We start from the raw sequence: 18,687 nt of genomic DNA on the forward strand, positions 1-18,687 counted from the left end.
CAAATCTTCATCTGCGAAGCCAAGCCATGATTCAAGTACGACTAACTTCAAATCAAGTAATAGAAGAATCCTCATCAGGCTGCTGAATACATGTACATTTCAGATCATTTTGGAAATTATGTAAATGGAAAGGAGGCACTGTCAAATCATAACATATGGATGACTTAAATTATTGCTTGAAACAGCATTATCTAACCCAATGCTGGAAATTCCACAACAGGATTACAGAAAACGATGACATCGATAAGCTAGCAGCGGTAACTGACTGTCTGCCTAGGTATGTAGCCAAGGGGGTTGCTATGGCTGCTTTCTGCATGGCTAGATGCCTCCAGCTTGGCCTAGGTGTACAGCACGATCAAGCTACTGCTACAAAATACTATTCCAAGGTAAGCTGGGAAAGTTTTACAAACCAATTTATCTCATGAAATTGAGTACCACCTTGGATTTGAGTCTTTAAACTTTGTTTGGTAAAGACCCCAATCTTATTTATCTAAGAAAAAAAAGTCTCTGCAAGAAAATGAAGAGTGATAAAAGTATATTGAAAACTACTAAAATAGTCTTGAAAGGATACTATCTGCCCAGTTGCTTCAGCAAACAGCATATTCTCCCAAACAACAACCAAAAAATCTGTGATAATCACCAGAGCAAATAACTTTCTAACTTGCAAGATAAATTAGCTAAATGATTTGAATATTTTTATCCCTAGCTGATTTGTCTGTCATTCTCTCAACCTGAAAAATCATAGCTTTTCCTCTACTTTAGATTCTATAACAATTACAACCTCCATTAACAACACTTAAATCAGTTATAACTGGTTACCAAGGCTTATTTTTATGTCTATATTTTCAGCGAGAGCTGAGGATCTGCTGTTACTGATACACAGGGGAAAAAGATAGGTCGAATTTTTTGAAAGTTCTAAAGTTGAAGTAATACGTGTTGCTTGAGGAAGAAGATCAATAATGGCTTCTACATCAAAGGTACAGTCAAGGCAGAATGATCACGCCAATGACAGGGAGTGCAGCAAAACTGGATCTCTGCTTCAGAGAGACACTATGATTTCTGTGCATGCAGCAACCACTTGTTTCTACAAGTAGAATACTCTCATGTCCAGTTTGGTGCAATCCAAATAAAATTAAAGAGTTGTGTATATGATAAATTATCAAATAACAATTTTTGTGGCTCCTCACTCAGGGAAGCCACTGACACAATCAGCCTAGCAGAGCAGGTGATCCTCTGAACGTATACATTTTAAACACTTAGTTCTCCCGCTCTGAAGTGTGATAAGAGGACAGGATGAGGAGAGTGGAAAGGAATATAAACTGGGGTGTTACAAACACTGTAGCCAGTAGTCCTAAGTAAGTCTCAAGGCATGGAAGAGGCCCATCAGGATTAAATTGCTGCATGGCTTTGTGTGAATGTAGCCCTTCCCACTGCCTTCCATCAATCATAACCACCACAACTGGAAAATCACAAGTTTCGCTCATTCACTGGCTGCGTATCTGAGATGGATCTAAGAATGTCACTAGCTTCTCAGTATAAACTAAGAGATGATCTCTGTTGACTGGTGCCATGCGTCTCTACATCAACAACAGAAGAGAAGGAACAAGGACGCTACCTGACACAGTAACTTTAGAACAAGAAAAAGACAAGAGTTGTGGGTGTGTTCAGTGCCTTCTGTACCTGGAAAATAACTCGTGTTAACTGTACAATTACACCCACTTAAAATCCTATTCGCTTTCTAAATTAACTGCTCAACTGCATTTTTGGCCTACCGTTCTTAGACCCAGACAGTTTTGAAAGAGGTGAGAGAGAAGATGGGCGTTCCACAGGGTATTAAAATAATGAAAGTGAATGATACTGATCCAGTCTGTAAGTAGATTTATGTTTATGTGGTGCCAGCACATGCCATACCAACAAAGAGAATTAAAAAATAAAACCAAGCCTAACAGTATAGTCAAGTGTGCTCATTTTAAATATTGAATTTTTCTGATGTGGCATCAGAAACAGGGACTTAAACTTGAATATATTAAGTCTTAATATTTTAACAAGTTGATTATCTCAGATAATGTCAACAAAACTTAAAAACCTCATTAATGTTATAGTCACAACATAATTTTATTTTTAGCTATAAACTAAAACTCCCTATTCTCTGTTTTCAAAGGCAGAGATCCTGGTGTTGTTTCTAACCTTGAACTGGCAGCTAATCTTGGAAGAATTTAGTGTTTCCTTTAACCGATACCAGTATATAAATGTATTTCCCTCAATAAACCATCTTTAGTCTCTAGCAACTACAGACAGTTCATCACTTACTGCTTGCTTTTCAAGTTCCTATAAATTATTATTATTGAAAGCAATTTACTGACTCTTTTTTATCTTAAAAAAAAGAAAGCAACAAGGTCACACTTCAGTTAACTGAGATGAGGCAAAGGCAGACTTTTTTAAATAGTATTGAAGACTTAAGATTTATTAAGGACATTTTACTGCGACAGATGTCCTGTGTTTTCTTTGTCATACTGCTATACAGCACATGAATCAAACCAAAACCAAATATAAATGGTTGTTTCCTTTTCTGCATTTTTAGTATTTAAACGTGAGATTTTAATATTCTGAAAAGCTTGAACCCAAACTTGGCTAGTTTTCACATACAACCCATTCACAAGTCACAAACATTTTTAAATCTTACCTTTACTAGTGGTGTGTACATCATCTTTCACATGCTTTTCTAACGCATCTAAGATGTACTCACTCTTAGACTGCAGCGATTCAAAGCTGCAAATTGGCCTGAATGACAGGCTTCACAGTTCAAACCACGTCAGCTTCCAAAACTAGAAAATACTGCTCACAGAACTATGGAAAAACCCCCGTTAGTATGGAGACATTCAATACACGCGTCCTCTCAATGAGGCCTGATATCCTCAATCGCTCTTCCCACTGCATTTGTGGTGCCTCTGTGTTAGAAGTAGTTGAAAAGCTTTTGGGCTCAGAGTCTGTATCCCTGAACAGCGTTATCCTGAATGTTTTATCAAAAGGTACTTTGATTAACCACTAGTAAAATTTACTGATTGCTATGGTTAAGTTTGCACATTTCTAAATACCTATTTACTTGTAAAAATTTGTATGTGCCGAATTTGGCTTGCTTCTTAGGCCTGAGCCGTGACTTTAAAACTTGTTGGAAACTGTTGGAACAGAAGGCTAGACTGATTTAACTATAGCATATGGATTTTATGTGCCTTACAACAACAGCCAGTCCTAACTGCAAGCAGTTTTTCTAAGAGCACAACTGGACTGAATTTAAAAGAAAGTAATGAGTGTCATCTAGAGATTTTCGATGACATTTAATTATTTAGATGTGTATTAAGACCATATTTACATATTTTTACATAAGTTAAGAAAAAAATCACTGCAGACATAGTTTTCTTTCCTTGTATAAAATAAGGAAACGATCTGAAGGTTGTTTGAAATTGGGGTATTTGAATAAAACAGCCCTGAGTAATATCAGGGAAGTTAGAATGGTTTAATTAAACGTCTACTTAATCATTCATAGAAGCAATTCATAAGCACTAACCTCTGAACTAACATTTAACACAGGCATTCTGTTATGACATACCAGTTTACAATACATATTTTCAACACAGACTTCAAAGTAACGTAAATATTCCTTATGAATCTAGTGCTGTCAAACTCATTCATTAGTTGTCAGTACAGCCTCCTGCAATCCAGTTGTGTTATTTATTGCTTACAAATGCTTCAAACTACAGGAAATCTTTGGTAAAAACAAAATTGATAAAATTTTCACAATAGCTTTACATGTAGTATTGCACAACAAGGCTTTTTCAATACACAAGAAAAAAAGGAATGCTCAGATCCTCAGTGAGGAGATTAGAACTGTATAACATTCATTAGTTTACCACTATAAGCAAAATTTCTTTTCATTAATGTTTAAAATACTTTGTTTTCTTTCAGCTTATATGAACATTTATTTTTCAATCTATATTTGAAGAGTAGTCAAATAGATCAATTTAAATAAAAATTGGCAACTATACAGCATTGTTTTGTCTATCCTACTACAGCATCAGATCTTTTCAAGTCTGTTTACTTCACAAAAAACTCAAGAGGAAAGAGAAGTGCTAAAAATAATCATAGTACTCAGCCCTCTATGGAAAAGAGGAAAATAAGTTCCATGTCTATTATTGGACATAGACATTTCTCTAGTGGTCCAATTGTGCAGATTCAAACCTAAGTGGCATTAAGCTGCTCTAAATGAGCTCTGAGCTCAGGACACAGTTCAGTTAGCAGCAGTTCCAGCAAAACCTGAAAAACAGAAAAGAGCAAAGATGAGCACAGATGCCATACGCATATTTTTTTTCCTTTCTGTCACGTTTAGCGCATCACAGATAACAAAAGTATGTAGGATCATTCTACTCGTCATTCAAGCAACTACTTTTCTTTCATCCTAAAGCTAGCACACGCTCTACAGATTGTATGGAAAGCATCTCAAGGCTGAAAGAAGGCCAAGTGCCACTGGCAGTTGCTTTCAGATGGGGATTTCTCACCCTCTATAAACTGGTGGTGTTCTGTTGAAGCAGTGGTAGCTACATGAACAAGCGCCAGGGCACGCAGCTCCTGAGCAGGCTGCGCCCACCCCTGTGCTGGGGCTGCGTTATGGGACTGTGTGCTGCAGGAGTCAGTCTCTCAGCCAGAAGAGACTGATGGAGAGCGAAGGTGTTACACTTGGATCCAGCTGCATGTTCTGACCAGTCCCAATCAACAGGAGAGGACTGGGACTTCTGGAGGGCTGTCACTCCCTACCTGTGAGCCAGCCTCAGAACAGTCCTTCCCTAAGATTCTCCAAGGTCTGCCTTTTTTTTTTTTTCTCAGCTATATTAAGAAATTAGTTTGCATCTTATGAAGTCAGGCAGTTTGATGTGCTAGAGGATGTCTTTTAGACAAAAGCAATACTGTTTTTAAAAATTAAACAGCTTTTTGTTATTCAAAATTACTCAAATGGTGGAACCAAGTACATTTTTTCTGACTTGTTTTAACAATAAGAAAGTTACTTGCACATAGAACAATAGTCCAAAATAAATCTCTGCAAAAACACACATGCCAGGCTTTAATACTGATATAAAAGAGTTCAGCAATTAACAAGATTATAGAGTTAAAAGGCTACTCTTCTGGTTACTCACGTAGAGTAGATGCTTGTTAGCCTTTCTTTCTTGCAATGCGTTGAACACTTTCACTACACCATGACGGGCATTTTGTTGTCCAACAAGACTCTGCAGAGTATCTGCAACGAATGTTACTTCAGCTTACACTGTTTTGCTCGTGCTAGGGTAAACCTCCAGCTCACACTAAACAAAACCACTGCACTTCACCACCCCTGGGTACAAGATACGTTGTCCCATTCACCAATCTTTTTAAAAAAACACAGGTGACTTAGGTCACAAGTGGAAAAGACACCCCTACTCTCAAGTTACCCTTGTTAAATTAATAGCATGTGCATCTCAATGACAACACTAAGTGTTGTAACATGATCTACAGTATGCTTTTTAGGTAGTTCAACTCGTAGAGTCAAGACTAATCTCACACATTATTAAACCATCCACTCAAATGCGCTTTCAGCTACAAAGACAGAATTCTTACAACGGTTAGAACAGATTTTGCACTTTAATTGCCTCCCAATCTTCACAGAAAATACTTCCCACAAGTAAGCAGGTAAGAGAATTCTAAGTCAATTATTTACATTTTGGATTAAATTGGAGAATAAATAGTGATCCAGTGCTTCATCATTATGTCCTGACATTTCTCTCAAAACTCAAGCACAAACCAACTACGGAAGGCTATTCTAGGTAACTAGGTGAGTATGTACCAGAGAGAGTAAATGGAGGATTGTTTACACATTAAATGACAAATATTTTGCATACATACTTGTTGCGATTTCTGCAGGAAAAGTTGATTAAACAAGCTAATGCAAGAGGGTATACAAGGTATCTCAGTGAAGCCATAGAATAGCTTACTAATGTCCATTCTATTCAGATGGAGGGGAGATAAAAAGAATTCAAGCTATGTGTAAGTGCATTTCCAAGGGCTAAAGGGGATGATTTTTGTTCTTCTCAGTTAGGTGCCTTTGGGTTTATGTTGTCTCTGAAGAGTCAGGATTATGCAACTGGACTCCCTGTTCTGTGGATGGGATAGAAGGGAGCATCTCGGAATGCCCCAGAAACTCCCATGCTGAAGAAGTGGCTGCCTGGGCCGGGAGGTAAAGGCAGGAAAAGCAAAGTGGTGGAAACCCCACTCCATCGAGGATGATTCTGTCCAGGTTGTAGGTCCCTCTAACATTCAGGGCCCTGAAACCTCTTATCAGTAACAGACAGCAACGCACAACACTGACAATTCTGAAATATAAAAGGACAAAGTAATTGGGGTGGTCCCACTCTCCCTATTTGTCAAGTAGTTCCAGTTAGCAGAACCACCTGGTATCTGCTCACAGAGAACCAGCAGAGTCTTGACTTAACTTAGGTTCCTTGATGAATATTACATACAGAACCACAGTGACACCGGATTCTGTATCCACCAATACTATCCGAAGCCATGCCCTTTAGCAGACAGACGGGAGAGGCAAAGAATAAGGCCAGAACTACCCCTGTTTATGCAAATAACCGTAATTTACATTTACGCTACAGGAGGCATTCTACAGTGGAACAGTGTTTGATTAACTAGTTTCCTTACTAGCTATTAAATCTAAGATTAAGCAGAATGAGAGTGATCTCACCTGGAATGTTTTCAAGTAGTTTTTGCTGTGCTCTCTGTTTTGTCTCTTGTTTTTGTTTGTCACTCTTGGCTCTTGGTGGTGGTGCTAACTTTCCATTTGGCCAAAAGGCATCTCGAAACACCCCAATGTAGTAAACAAGCATTGGTTCACTGAACATCCAGTGTATAGTGTCACGGATTTGCCTGTAAAGAAGTGCAAAAGGGAGAACATCAGTCTTTCACTTTTTATGCAATTTCTTCTTTTTATTCCTGAAAGTAGTGGATTTATTAATGTATTTATCCCATTTCTCTGAGCTGATTTCACCAGCATCACAGAAAGTCATATTCAGCTCTGGGTGCTCTAGATCACTAGGATCTAGGTCGCTCCATATACCAAACTCATATGTGAAGACTACTACACTTCAGTGTAATCCACAAACATCTATTACCAATTACAACTACTACACTGAAACGTGTATGTATTTCAAGGATGGGCCATACAAAGGCTCCTCCGGATAAACACATACAAACCAGCTAATAGCTGATTTTTAATCATCAGCCAATTGCTGATTTTTAAACTCCAATCTAATTGCATGCACAGATGTGCCTGATGAGATAAAAAAGATGAGGTTTTGATAATAGCACAGTAAATTCCCTCACAGATACCAACAGCACATTAGTGAAGGTATAACAAATGGCAGTAGCAGCCGCATCCTGTGGCTGCAGGCACTCACTGTAGCCTGCAGCACAAGGAGTCAGAGGTAGACAGGAGGCTCCAGGCAGTACAGCCTAAACCCCTAAAATCAGTAAATATAAAACACAACCTGCAGGTAAAACCTATATAGCAACTCTGCATGCATGCTGTGCTCACACACGCACACACACTCTCTTCTCTCTCTGTCCTCTCTCAGGTCTTTCATGCTATCAGCAGTGTGCAAATAAATGAACCAATCAATTTAAAATTCAGTGAATGGACACCATCAGAGACCATCAGTTCACTGGTAGTCACCTGTGTGACTTACCATCACTACTTGTCCAACTTACTGCTACAGAACTTATGTGAGAGGTTTTAAAAGCCATGCTGGCATGTGCAAATTCAGTCACTGGACGAAGGAACAGCCTGTTCTGCCGGCAGATTTCTGGGCTGTGACACTTACCCGAGTAACAGTTCCACTGCTACACAAAGCAAAATAATGTATTTCAGATTCTCATGGCCCTTTCCCTGTGAATGTGCTACAGAAATCACAGATTCCCAGGCTGTCATAAGAAAGACATCATCATGCGTAACATCATCAGTACTGACAGCAGAGTCATGGGAAATGCATTTGTATCAACCATCCTCTCTACTGAATCAAGTTTTTAGTGTAGGCCTTTGTATCTGACAAGAAAAGGAATACTTTTCCCAAACTTTTCTGACGAATAACACACAACAGGTGTGTACAGACACACACGCTCACTTCATAGCCTCATCAGGCCTCACTCCACAGGTATGTCTCCAAATGATACAGAAAAATACCTTTATGAAGACACATCACTGTTACACGAGTACAGGTTTCATGATATACATTAATGGTTCCCATAATGTATAAACATTATTTCAGTCACTTTAGAGAAATATGTATTTAAAAATATTTAGAAGAAATTACTTTAAAAAGTGTAATTTTATAAACCCATCTCCTATGAAATATTGTGTTCTTCCAAATGCAAAGCCCTGTGTAGGGGCGGAAAAAAATAAGGAAAAAGGTAATTCACATATTTGTGTCTTCTCTAATCAATGTAACATCCTTGTTACACAGCTCAGTTAAAACACACGCAGGTTATCATACACAACAGAATGTCTGGATTATTTTTTTAACAGTTCTGCTGTCAGCCTTTTTTTTCATAGAACAATAGCGCAGGTCCAATAAAAGTAGCAGCTACTTACTTGTTGATGGTTCTTCCAAAAGTGACTTGTACTAGTGCAATTAATGTTTTTCTGACCCACTTGAACACTAGAACAATGAAAAATGACAGAAAATAAAAGATCAAGAGGTTAATACATTAGAGAACTCATGATCATGCTCAAAATGTCCCTATGTTGTCCTTCACCCACCCCCCCAAAAAAACTAACCCACTCCTACAGTAAACACCTGTTGTAATCCTTTTTAAGATTTCACTAATCGTACACGGGTCTCATTTTTCTCGACTGCTTTCCCTGTACTGTTTTCTATATGGTTTTTAAGGCTTGCAGATTACATGAATGCATCTGTAATACACATTTGTAGTTTATTCTGTGAAATTTTATATTAAAGAATATTTTAAATTTATTGAGCCATACAACTACCCAAACCCCTTTTTCTACTATAAAAAAAAGAAAATACTTCAAAATTCCCTTCCATACCCTTTTCATACCTACTCGTATGATCTTGTACACACAGCAGCAGCATTAAAATTCTGAAAACATTTTCACTCAAATAAACCAAGCAGTTCGCTTTTTATTACAAATAAAGGAAACAAATATGAGTGCTTCCTAGTAATTACTGGTTCATTTTTCTTTCATGCTGTTCACAATCAGCACAAGAAAATCTATATTTGGAAGACACATCTGCCATTTTTGGAAGGTGCTGCAGTTTATAATAGTTACCCTGTCAGTAATTTTATAGTGTCAAGTGAGGCTGCACATTCAAATAGAAACAAAATCAGTTTCCTCCATTGCCATCATTCAGTTACATAAAGGCGGAAAAAAAATACCTGGTACTGAAAGATGCCACAATTCTAGCATCTTTTCCATTACACAAATTGTAGAATATAATGGACACTAAAATCATGTTGCTTTGTCAATATCATGTTCTGCAATAAAGTCATCCTTCCTTCCTCATAATTTATACATTCTAACATGCAGCCTATTTACAAAAAACATGCTTTTGTACTTTTGGTTTTTTCCAGCATTTTTTTTTAAATGCAAAACTTAAGATGTTGAATACAAATGCTCTCCCCTACCAGTTACATTTTTACTGTCATATTATACTGGAATTTCACTTCTGAATGAAAATGTTATAAACTACTGAAGAACAGCTCTGTTCCAAACAAAGTGACTCTATAATTGCAAGAACATTCCCACTTATTGAAACAGCAGTAAAATCTGAATTACAGATGTCTTGGCCAACAGATTCCATTAGCAAATTAGCAGGTTTACAGCTTACTTCCTCGCAGCTCAAAAATCTCTCCAATCAGCATGAAACACGGTTCAGCGAGAGAGTCCCTTTTCCCATCCACCTCCTCTCCATAGTCTGACAGGTCACTATCCTCTTCCGTTTCTTCCTAGGAAGAAAGACACAACATGGATATGCACTGCAGTTCCCCATCCTTCTTCCAAAATGGATTTAGTTACTGCCATGCTCTGGGGAAGAGGCACAGCCAGCCCAGCCCTCTCAAGTAAAGGTATTAGAGCCAACAGCTCTGATGCTGACAGGATCTGGCAAACATCAACCTCATGGGGGAGTCTGAAAAGGAATTGCACTTCTCACCAGAGAAGAGTGATGAGGACACTACACTGCTGGAGTCATCACCACCACTAGATCTTCTGCCTGCAGTCTCACCCCAGTAAGCACCTCAGTGCTGGTGGATCTGCCCAGGTTTGCAGGGTTCACTGCCTATACTGCCCTGCCAACACTAGCTGGATAAAAGAAAGCAGGTGATGCAGAAGCCATGTAGTGCTAGAAAGCAAGTAAGAGGTGGCATTCAGAGGTGTTTGTGATTGCAAAAGCCTCTTCTGACATAACACACGTGAAGGACATCCCCAGGATGAGGAGCTAGCCAGCTGAAGCTGTTTGCAACACAAGCAGCTAGGAAAAAAGCAGGGAAACCTCGTTATCGCACAGGGAGAAGCAGGTAGCAGGCTCTCCTGGAAAGCACGACAGTGCCTTGCACAGTTGAAGCCACTTAGTGAGATCAGGCACCAGCAAGCTGTCCTTGCAGTGAGCCAGGAACCAAACCCAGCAGTGGAAGAGGAAGTGGCCACTGCAAAAGACAAGCACCATGAACAAGCTTCAGTCCCAGGCAGAAACGTAATACGGTGATACTTCCTGAGCCTGAGGATACCCAATCTCCTAACAAAATGACTAGAGTTATTCAGAATAAACTCACAGAAGAAGAATGGATTGAGCTACCTCAGTTTTGGCAGTACCATTTATCAAAGAATGAAGAGCAGACAGCAGGTTCTCAGCGTCATAAAAATCTGCTCCAGAATCAGGACTACACCACCTACCACTACGTGTGGCAGCCAGCACATCTTTTTGCTTTCTTGGATCTTCTCCTGAGCATATGCTTAGAGCAAAAGCCACAGTGAGAAAGACCTGACCCCCAGTGAGGCTAGTGCAATGCCCCAGCCTCTGGTTCAGGAGTGGTCAGAATGGCTTGCAGACAAGTTTTCTTTCTTAAGCCCTGTTTTTCGAAGAAATCTGTCATCTCTTCTTTTCCCTTCCTTTCTTCCTTATTTCATCATCTAACATCGCTTCCCCCTGCCACCTACCCCCATCATCTAGTCTGGAAAACTTGCTTCATGCCTCTTTCTCTTGCGTTATTTTGGTGTTTTTCTTGGCCTTAGTCTTATAGTCACAATCTTTCAGTCATCCCTTGCCTGTCATTAGAACCCTGCTGTACCGAGTATGCTACAGTATTCTCTGTTGTACCTCAGCCTGTCTTACTCCTTTCCTTACACTTTCTAAATCTTATCTAAAGCCCATCATTGACTTCAGGTACATTTCCAGTCCCTAAATCTTCTCCAGGCATGGCACTGCATAATAGTCCATAAATAACTCCTTCCATGTGTTGCATATTCCAACAGTTAACATATTCCATACCCTTCACTTCCTCTGGCACATCTGGCATTTTCTTTAGCACTGCTTGAGATGCTGCTTCTCTCCTCAGAACCAGAAAAACAAAAGTAAAAACCCACAGCACTGAAGTGCACTGTAAGTGTCCAAGCAGACTCCCCTGCTTACTGACTTTCACAGCTTGATGAGTCCCCAGGTTTTAAAGCTTTCTGCTAATGTTAGGCTAAGCTGTGACTGAGGGCATGGAACACAAAGCCACACAATACAGACAAGAAATGCCACACAAGGAAACCACACGTCATTACCCATCTTACCACACAAGCACACAAATTGAGTGATGATGAACAAAGTTTTCTCGAAGGGCAGAGTCTAGAGCAAACTCCAGTCCTGCTCACTATTGTCCTCTGGTCAACAGGCTTCTTCGCCCTTCATTATTTTAATTATTCAAGAAATTATATTTTATTTAATTTTTCTTAGTAGACATCATTCCATATTTTCATTAAGCACTTGGGCAACAGAACAGAAAACAAGCTTACTGAATTTGCAGGTGAGCTTACTGAATTTTTAATTGAGCCCAAAGGACACAGTTTGATAAAGACAGATGCAAAGCAGCAGTAACTCGCTATGTAAATACAGGAAATGAAACAATTTATATTGAAAAGACTACAGAAGAAGATCCCAGGGCCACACTGCTTCTGAAAAGCCAAATGTAATACTACAATGTTTAAGCACGAACATTGTTAGTATGATGTATATATACATATAGATATGAAAATTATTTTGATTCATGGGAATAGGAGAAACTAGTAGGCGCATTGTGTTTCAAATTTTAGTTACCCCTTTCCAAGCAAAATATGGATAATTGGAAAGTTCAGAGCAAAATCGTAAGAACAAATAAAACATAACCTAAAAAAAACTATGAGAAATTGAGGCTGCTCAGTCTTAGAAATAATATTAAAAAAAAAAAACAAGACAAAAGAAGAGAAGTAGTAACTCCTTATAAATAAAAGGATCCTAACCCAAATTGTTGTGTCTTTGCTGCAGACAGGACAAGAGTTAAAGAAGATAGATTTAGGTTAGACAGTAAGAAAAGGTTTCTAACCACGAAGATAGCTGAGAACTGGGATATGCTGCCTTGCTTGGATAGAGAACATCAGTTACACGTTACACAAACACATGCCAAGAATTTTGCTGGTAGTCTCCTTGGAGCAGGAGGGTAAACCCAGTGTCCTCTCTGAGGTCCCTGCTTTATTTTTCTGCTATTCAGCGAATCCCCTATCATTTAGAAAATGCAATGAGAAGCGTAAATTCTTACGCCATAGTATATTTTCTATCCATTAACACTTCCTAAATCGGAAAGCTCTTCCCCTAGATGATACCAACTACACTTTTTTCCTCTGGTTTCGTTTTGGTCTTGAGAGCTAAGAAATAAGTCCTAAGGCTAGCCCTGTCCAAGGATCTGTATATGTAAGAGATCTAAAATTACTGCAATGCCTAATCCTGAAAACTGCACTCGAGGTAATATTGTTGCTCTAAGGCATATTTGAGAAATGTGAGATGAGACATAAAAGGTAAAGAGAGAGCTGTACAAGAGCATTTTCTTCTACAAAGTCCAAAATATGGAATAATCAAGGAATTCTTAGTTGCAAAGAGAACACAATTGTAACAGCTTTGTAGTGTGTGGTTTAACACAACTAACTTCATGACCTTGTACCTAGTTTAACTGCTTTAATAAATTATCCAACATGCTATTACTGGGCAAGACTGAGATGATCTAAAGCACACACTGAAAAGACAAGGGTGTCCAAGGAAAATCAGAGCTGATCCCAGAGCGCCTCAGAATTCCCTTTCCTCCACTCAATTTTATCATTAGTTTTAAACTAGGACAAATGTTTGCCATACCGATTGCGAGGGCATAACAGTTTCCTATATGTTCTCCTCATCTGTATTCTGCTGTCTCATTTTATGTTTAAGCACAGGGAAGGAGGGGAGAAGAGAGGAGAGGGAAGGTAGATGTGAAGCAGGATGGTCTTTGTCTGGATTTGCACAGTGCCTGGCATCGTACCACCGTCTAACCCAAAATTATGCTCCTAGTCCCACAAGTAACACTAAAGAAACAGTATTAAATTTAAACCAAGTAAGAAGTTATGTTCCGACTCCTCTGTCGCCACGTTCTCTGGGCATTTTTTGCTCTACTTCAGTTTTTCAGTAACAGTCTTTTCATGTCTGCTTCATTTCTTTGTCCTCTTCTCATGTACTCCTTTCCTTCTCCCATATTTCCCACCTATATTCTCCTATACGCTCGTGTAATATATGTATATGTGTAATATATATATGCAGTATGGCTTTTTTCTTGAGGATGTTTTTCAATTAAATAGTGAAATACAAAATTGCTTCATGCTTCTATGCTTTTATGCTGCTTCATTTTATTGAATGCACCTTTGCTTTTATAGCTGCAGTACTTCTATCAAAGTGTAAAATCAGTTTCTCGAACTTTCTTTATATTTATTACTCCGAAATGAGAGCATCTAGGCATTCAGCATCTAGGTGCAAATACAGTGCAATACTGAAAAATGAAAATATATAGGATTTTCTTATTCCTGAGAGATGCAAGATCACCTTTTTGCCTATTACCAGACTAGAACTGTGTAAGCTCCCCAACCCCATCCACCCTGCAGAAGGCCCATTCACTTCAAACAACTACAGCACATAAACATTATTTCACGTAACTAAAAATGGGAATAGAAACAGCTCCTTCGAAGCTGCCTATCTGCAACAGGAATCACACAGAGGAGAGCGCCGTGGAATTATGGTTAATTTCAGTCAATGAGCTCTGTTAGCCATTAATCTACTCTTTACTGCATTTTAAAGGACAATGTTTTTTTATATATCAAATTCTCCAACTGGTTTGCTTTACATGGGCTCCCGCCTATATTCGCAAATTCCCTCGGTGAGCCCATCCCATTTGCCAAAACTGTCAAAACCAGCTTCGCTTCAGAAGTTGCCCAGAAATTATGAAGGACACACAGCTGTTTCCTTCCAAGAGACACTTTCTAAGAGATAATTATTTTTATCTGTCAAAACCCCTTTGAAACACATGTCAACAGCAAAAAAAAGAGGTCAATTCTGCTATAAAAATAAACAATCTCATGTGGACTGCAATTGCATTATATTAACAGCTCTCCCTGATTACTTTGGGTAAGTTAGTAAATTTGGGAAGATTACTTTTCTACCACTTACCTCCTGATGAGAAAACAAATCACCAGGAAGTCGCTCAAGAAATGAGGAGAGTGAAAAAGATGACTTCTTTCCTTGCACGTCAATAACTTTGAGGTGCTCTGGGGAAGGGCTCAAGAAGGCGTAAAGTGCTTCACTCTGGCAGAGTCTTTCATCAGAGAGCAATTTCTATGAAACAAAAATAATGACAGAAACAACACATCAATTAAATATTTCCTGTTAAGGAAAAAGACCATCCAATAAAACTGATTAAGAATGGATTAGAAGTAGAATGAGGAGAAAAAAAAAAAAAATCTATGTCTCACAAGGATACTTCAAAGAAGCTAGTTCTAAAGTATTAGAACTAGTAAGGCTGAAGTTTTTAATCTTATAATTTTCTTTTTAAATAAAAAAGTTCTCATTTGTAAAAAATTCATTGTGAATTGTTTCAGATTAAAGTGGCCATTACAGGATTTATTATTTACTATTTAACTTATCACTAGAGGAATGGTTACTATCAGCCAAAGTCATCTCAACTTCAGTCATTTTAGACAACTGTGACATTTACAGCATCAAACCTTACATCCAACCTATTTGTTCTAGGCTCTCTCTCTAGTCAATACAGACAACATCCACCCCAGACACGACTCAATTCTCCTGTTTAGACATCTGTGGGGTTTGTTTTGTTTTCTTACCTGTAGAAAGTTATTAAGCTGGTTCTTGGATTTCTCCATGAATTTCTGGTCTATAGATTTGAAGGGCAGCTTGCTGAGGGAAGGCAACTGAACTTTCTTTAATGACGGAAAACACTGTCCAGGAGAAAGGAGAGCTCACTTAACATACGTGTGCAGAAAACCACAGATGATACAGAACAGAAAAGAGAAGACTGCTTTGTACTTTCCCATCCCTTCCACAGCCCTCTTAGCACCTTGAAAAACACCTTCCCTTACCCACTATGGACTGACACATACAAACCCTTTCCCTTCACACCACCACCATTATCTATCCTCTATCAGACAGAAAGGTTAAAAGCACTGTAAAAGGAAACCATCTCTGAACCCAAATGCTGTCTTTTCTAATACCTCCCTAGAACCAGAGAAAACATCTTGTTTTTAATGCAGGGTCTTGTATGACAGTACAGAGCACATACCTTTTTGACACTGGGTTAGTCCAGTAAAACATTCATTATCAAGCAACAACAACAAATTTATAAGCATCTGGCAGAGGCCAGAAAGATGCAGATAGAAAACTATCTTTGAAAGGCTAAAAGCCAAAAGATTGGCATAAAACCTGGAAATACTCATTTTTTTAACCTCATTTTCCCCTCTCCAAGAATCATTCTGACAAATTTTAGCAGTTTACATCATCTCCCTCCCCTAACTGAGATTCGTACCTCACTGAGTTTCCGGTGTAGGTTCTGAAACTCACTGAGCTTTCTGGGAACAGTCCAGTTCTTAGTTTCAGCTCCACCAACGTCTTGTAAACTCACCATGACAGAGTAACAGGGCACTTGTTCTCCATTCTCTTCTAAAACCTTGTGGGAAAGAAGCCAGCAGATACTTTGAAAGCAAACAACGGAATATTTTGGCTGCCAGATCACTGGCTTGAAAATTCAGCCATCATCACTGTCCCATGCTTCTCATGCAGTTTAAAAGCTACACATGAATCAATACCCCAATGGACTAAACTTTAACCTAAAACGGTCCTGAACCTGTCCTCCAGCTAGGCACTACGACACTTTACACACGGCTTTGCAATGACAGCTGTCCATCAGCAATCAAATCCCCCTGACATAACTTCTTCAAACAGCTGCAAATATTATTTCAGTTTTTAAGGTAACTAGCAAACAGCTTTCTGATTGCTTACCAATACTTCATCTCTCCTGTCTGCACTTTCCACACTGTTCTCCCACTATTCCCACGCCTCTTTCCCAGTGCTTGTGCTGAGGCTCACCCACACACCAAGCACAGCAGCTCTGCGGCTGGGCCCTGCAGCAGATGCTGCTGTCTCAGAGCAATGTCTTTGCTCACTTGAATTATTCTGCATGCACAGAACACGCGGTATCTAAGCAGTGCTTATTTCCAAGTTGCTCATAACTTTACAAAAATACTAATAAATCAAGCTGTTCAACAGCCAGAGGAAGGAGGAGCAATGAACCACACTGTACAAATGGGGAAAATACAGCAAAGAAGTGAAAAGAATTTTCTTGAGACAACAGCAGTGGCGTCACCGTATTATTTGATGAGTTTCCCCTCTCATGTCCTAATAGTAATAGGAGATAGCTAAATGGATTATGAAAGGCAAATAAGGGCAATGCATGAAATACACAGCTTTTTTCGGTCAAGTCAAACTCTCAAGTGCTTGTCTTAATACACATGCAACAGAAAGGTAATTATAAAACACCACTCAATCTTTGAGGAAAGTCCTAATTTTTAAGGTTTTGGGGCTTTATTTTTAAGAAAATTTAACTAATCCAATTAGAATAAGAATAAACTTTAGTATTCATATAATATACATATACACATTTTCTGAGAAGCCTGTAAAGGTCTGACAACACTTAATGCTAGTAACAGGTAATTTGACGACTGGCTACATCACCATTGTAAAAGACACACAGCTAAAATGTATCTACATTTTAGAGCTGTATGTGCAGAATATTCCCTGCGATGCACTCCAAAAGCTGCACATGGACCACTGGGAAACCTGATCTCAGGCCTAGGTTTCACACCTCTCAAAAAAGCTGCAGCAGCACACAGACAGAACACAAAGCACTGCCTGAACGTCTGAAAATGTCCCTGGTTCCCAGCACAGCTATTTGGGGAACTGCCTTTCTCCTGCCAGACTAAGGCAGAAAGAGATGCCTGAACAGCCTCCAAAATGTAGCTCAGAGGCACCTGGCACAGAGGTCTCCTGGGACAGTCCCTGCCTCATCTACCCCAAAGCTAGATTGGATTTGTGTTTGTAGGAGACACTCAAGCACCTCCCTGCAGCTGCTTTTGAAAACTAGGAGGCAGTGATGAAAACGCTGATTTGAGTCGTGACTCCAATTCTCCGTTACACGTTTGTCCACAGGGCAGGGATTGGCATGTGCGTAGGGTCATCTGAACGGTAATTGTCAGGAGTGTTATCCCTCTAGAAGGATGTTCTCAGAATGGGAGGACTTAGTACGCCTTCTGCTTTCAAGTTAGGATCCATGTGCAAAATCATTTAAATTCTAATTAATAGATGGAGACACAGTGCAACTTCCTTCAAATACCCTCATATAAATATCTGAAAGTCTTCATGATCTTCAGAAAGCAAAATTTCTTACAAACTTACATATTTTTTATTTTGGAAAAACAAGTGCATGAGTCAACTGGAAAACAGAAAAATGGGATGTCAGGGGGTATTCTAAATCAGGAGATCTAGTCTTTTGCACCATCTCATACAATTGCTATCATTAATTAACTCAAACTTGTGAAACATTTTTTTATTCCCTCTCCATTAAAGTCTGCTCTAGACCCTCACCCTGGTCACTGGAAGCTTCCGTTCAATTTCCAAACTCATTTCCCTTTTGTTCCAACAACTCTTCACTCCTCCCTTATGCTTACCCTTATTCATATGTTTTTACAGACAGCCTTATTCCTCTAAGTCTCCCTTTTGCTAAGTGAAAATGAGGGTGCTTTCACAATCACTTCTAATGGGAGAAGTTCCTCGTTCACCCTCAATTCCTCAATTCCACCCTTCTCAAACACAACAGCCCAGCACCTGCAGAGCGATGCTAACACTTCCTCTTGAATGGAAACTCGTCTCCTGATGTATTCGAGGGTCACATTTGCATTTTTCACACCTGCAGCCCACTCAAGATGAATTGTACATCTGATGAGCCACCTCCACGTGTACTGCTACCAGCCAAAAGGCATCCACT

General features: G+C 39.2%; 1 protein-coding gene across 2 annotated transcripts in view; it reads right to left on the reverse strand.

Moving 5' to 3' along the window:
• Nucleotides 1-3,606: 3,606 nt before the first annotated feature.
• The window catches only part of SNX25 (sorting nexin 25), a 72,053-nt gene continuing 56,972 nt past the window's right edge, over nt 3,607-18,687 (reverse strand). For both annotated transcript variants that reach the window (XM_010137045.1, XM_010137044.1), the window contains 8 exons: nt 16,174-16,314; nt 15,476-15,589; nt 14,805-14,969; nt 9,933-10,050; nt 8,675-8,741; nt 6,773-6,954; nt 5,187-5,287; nt 3,607-4,311 (listed from right to left, as the gene is read on the reverse strand). In XM_010137045.1, coding sequence (XP_010135347.1) covers nt 4,237-4,311; nt 5,187-5,287; nt 6,773-6,954; nt 8,675-8,741; nt 9,933-10,050; nt 14,805-14,969; nt 15,476-15,589; nt 16,174-16,314 — 963 coding nt within the window. In that variant the 3' untranslated portion in view covers nt 3,607-4,236. The remainder of the gene's footprint in view (nt 4,312-5,186; nt 5,288-6,772; nt 6,955-8,674; nt 8,742-9,932; nt 10,051-14,804; nt 14,970-15,475; nt 15,590-16,173; nt 16,315-18,687) is intronic.

The sequence above is a fragment of the Buceros rhinoceros genome, unplaced genomic scaffold (genome assembly GCF_000710305.1).
Source record: "Buceros rhinoceros silvestris isolate BGI_N320 unplaced genomic scaffold, ASM71030v1 scaffold885, whole genome shotgun sequence".
Classification (NCBI taxonomy): domain Eukaryota; kingdom Metazoa; phylum Chordata; class Aves; order Bucerotiformes; family Bucerotidae; genus Buceros; species Buceros rhinoceros.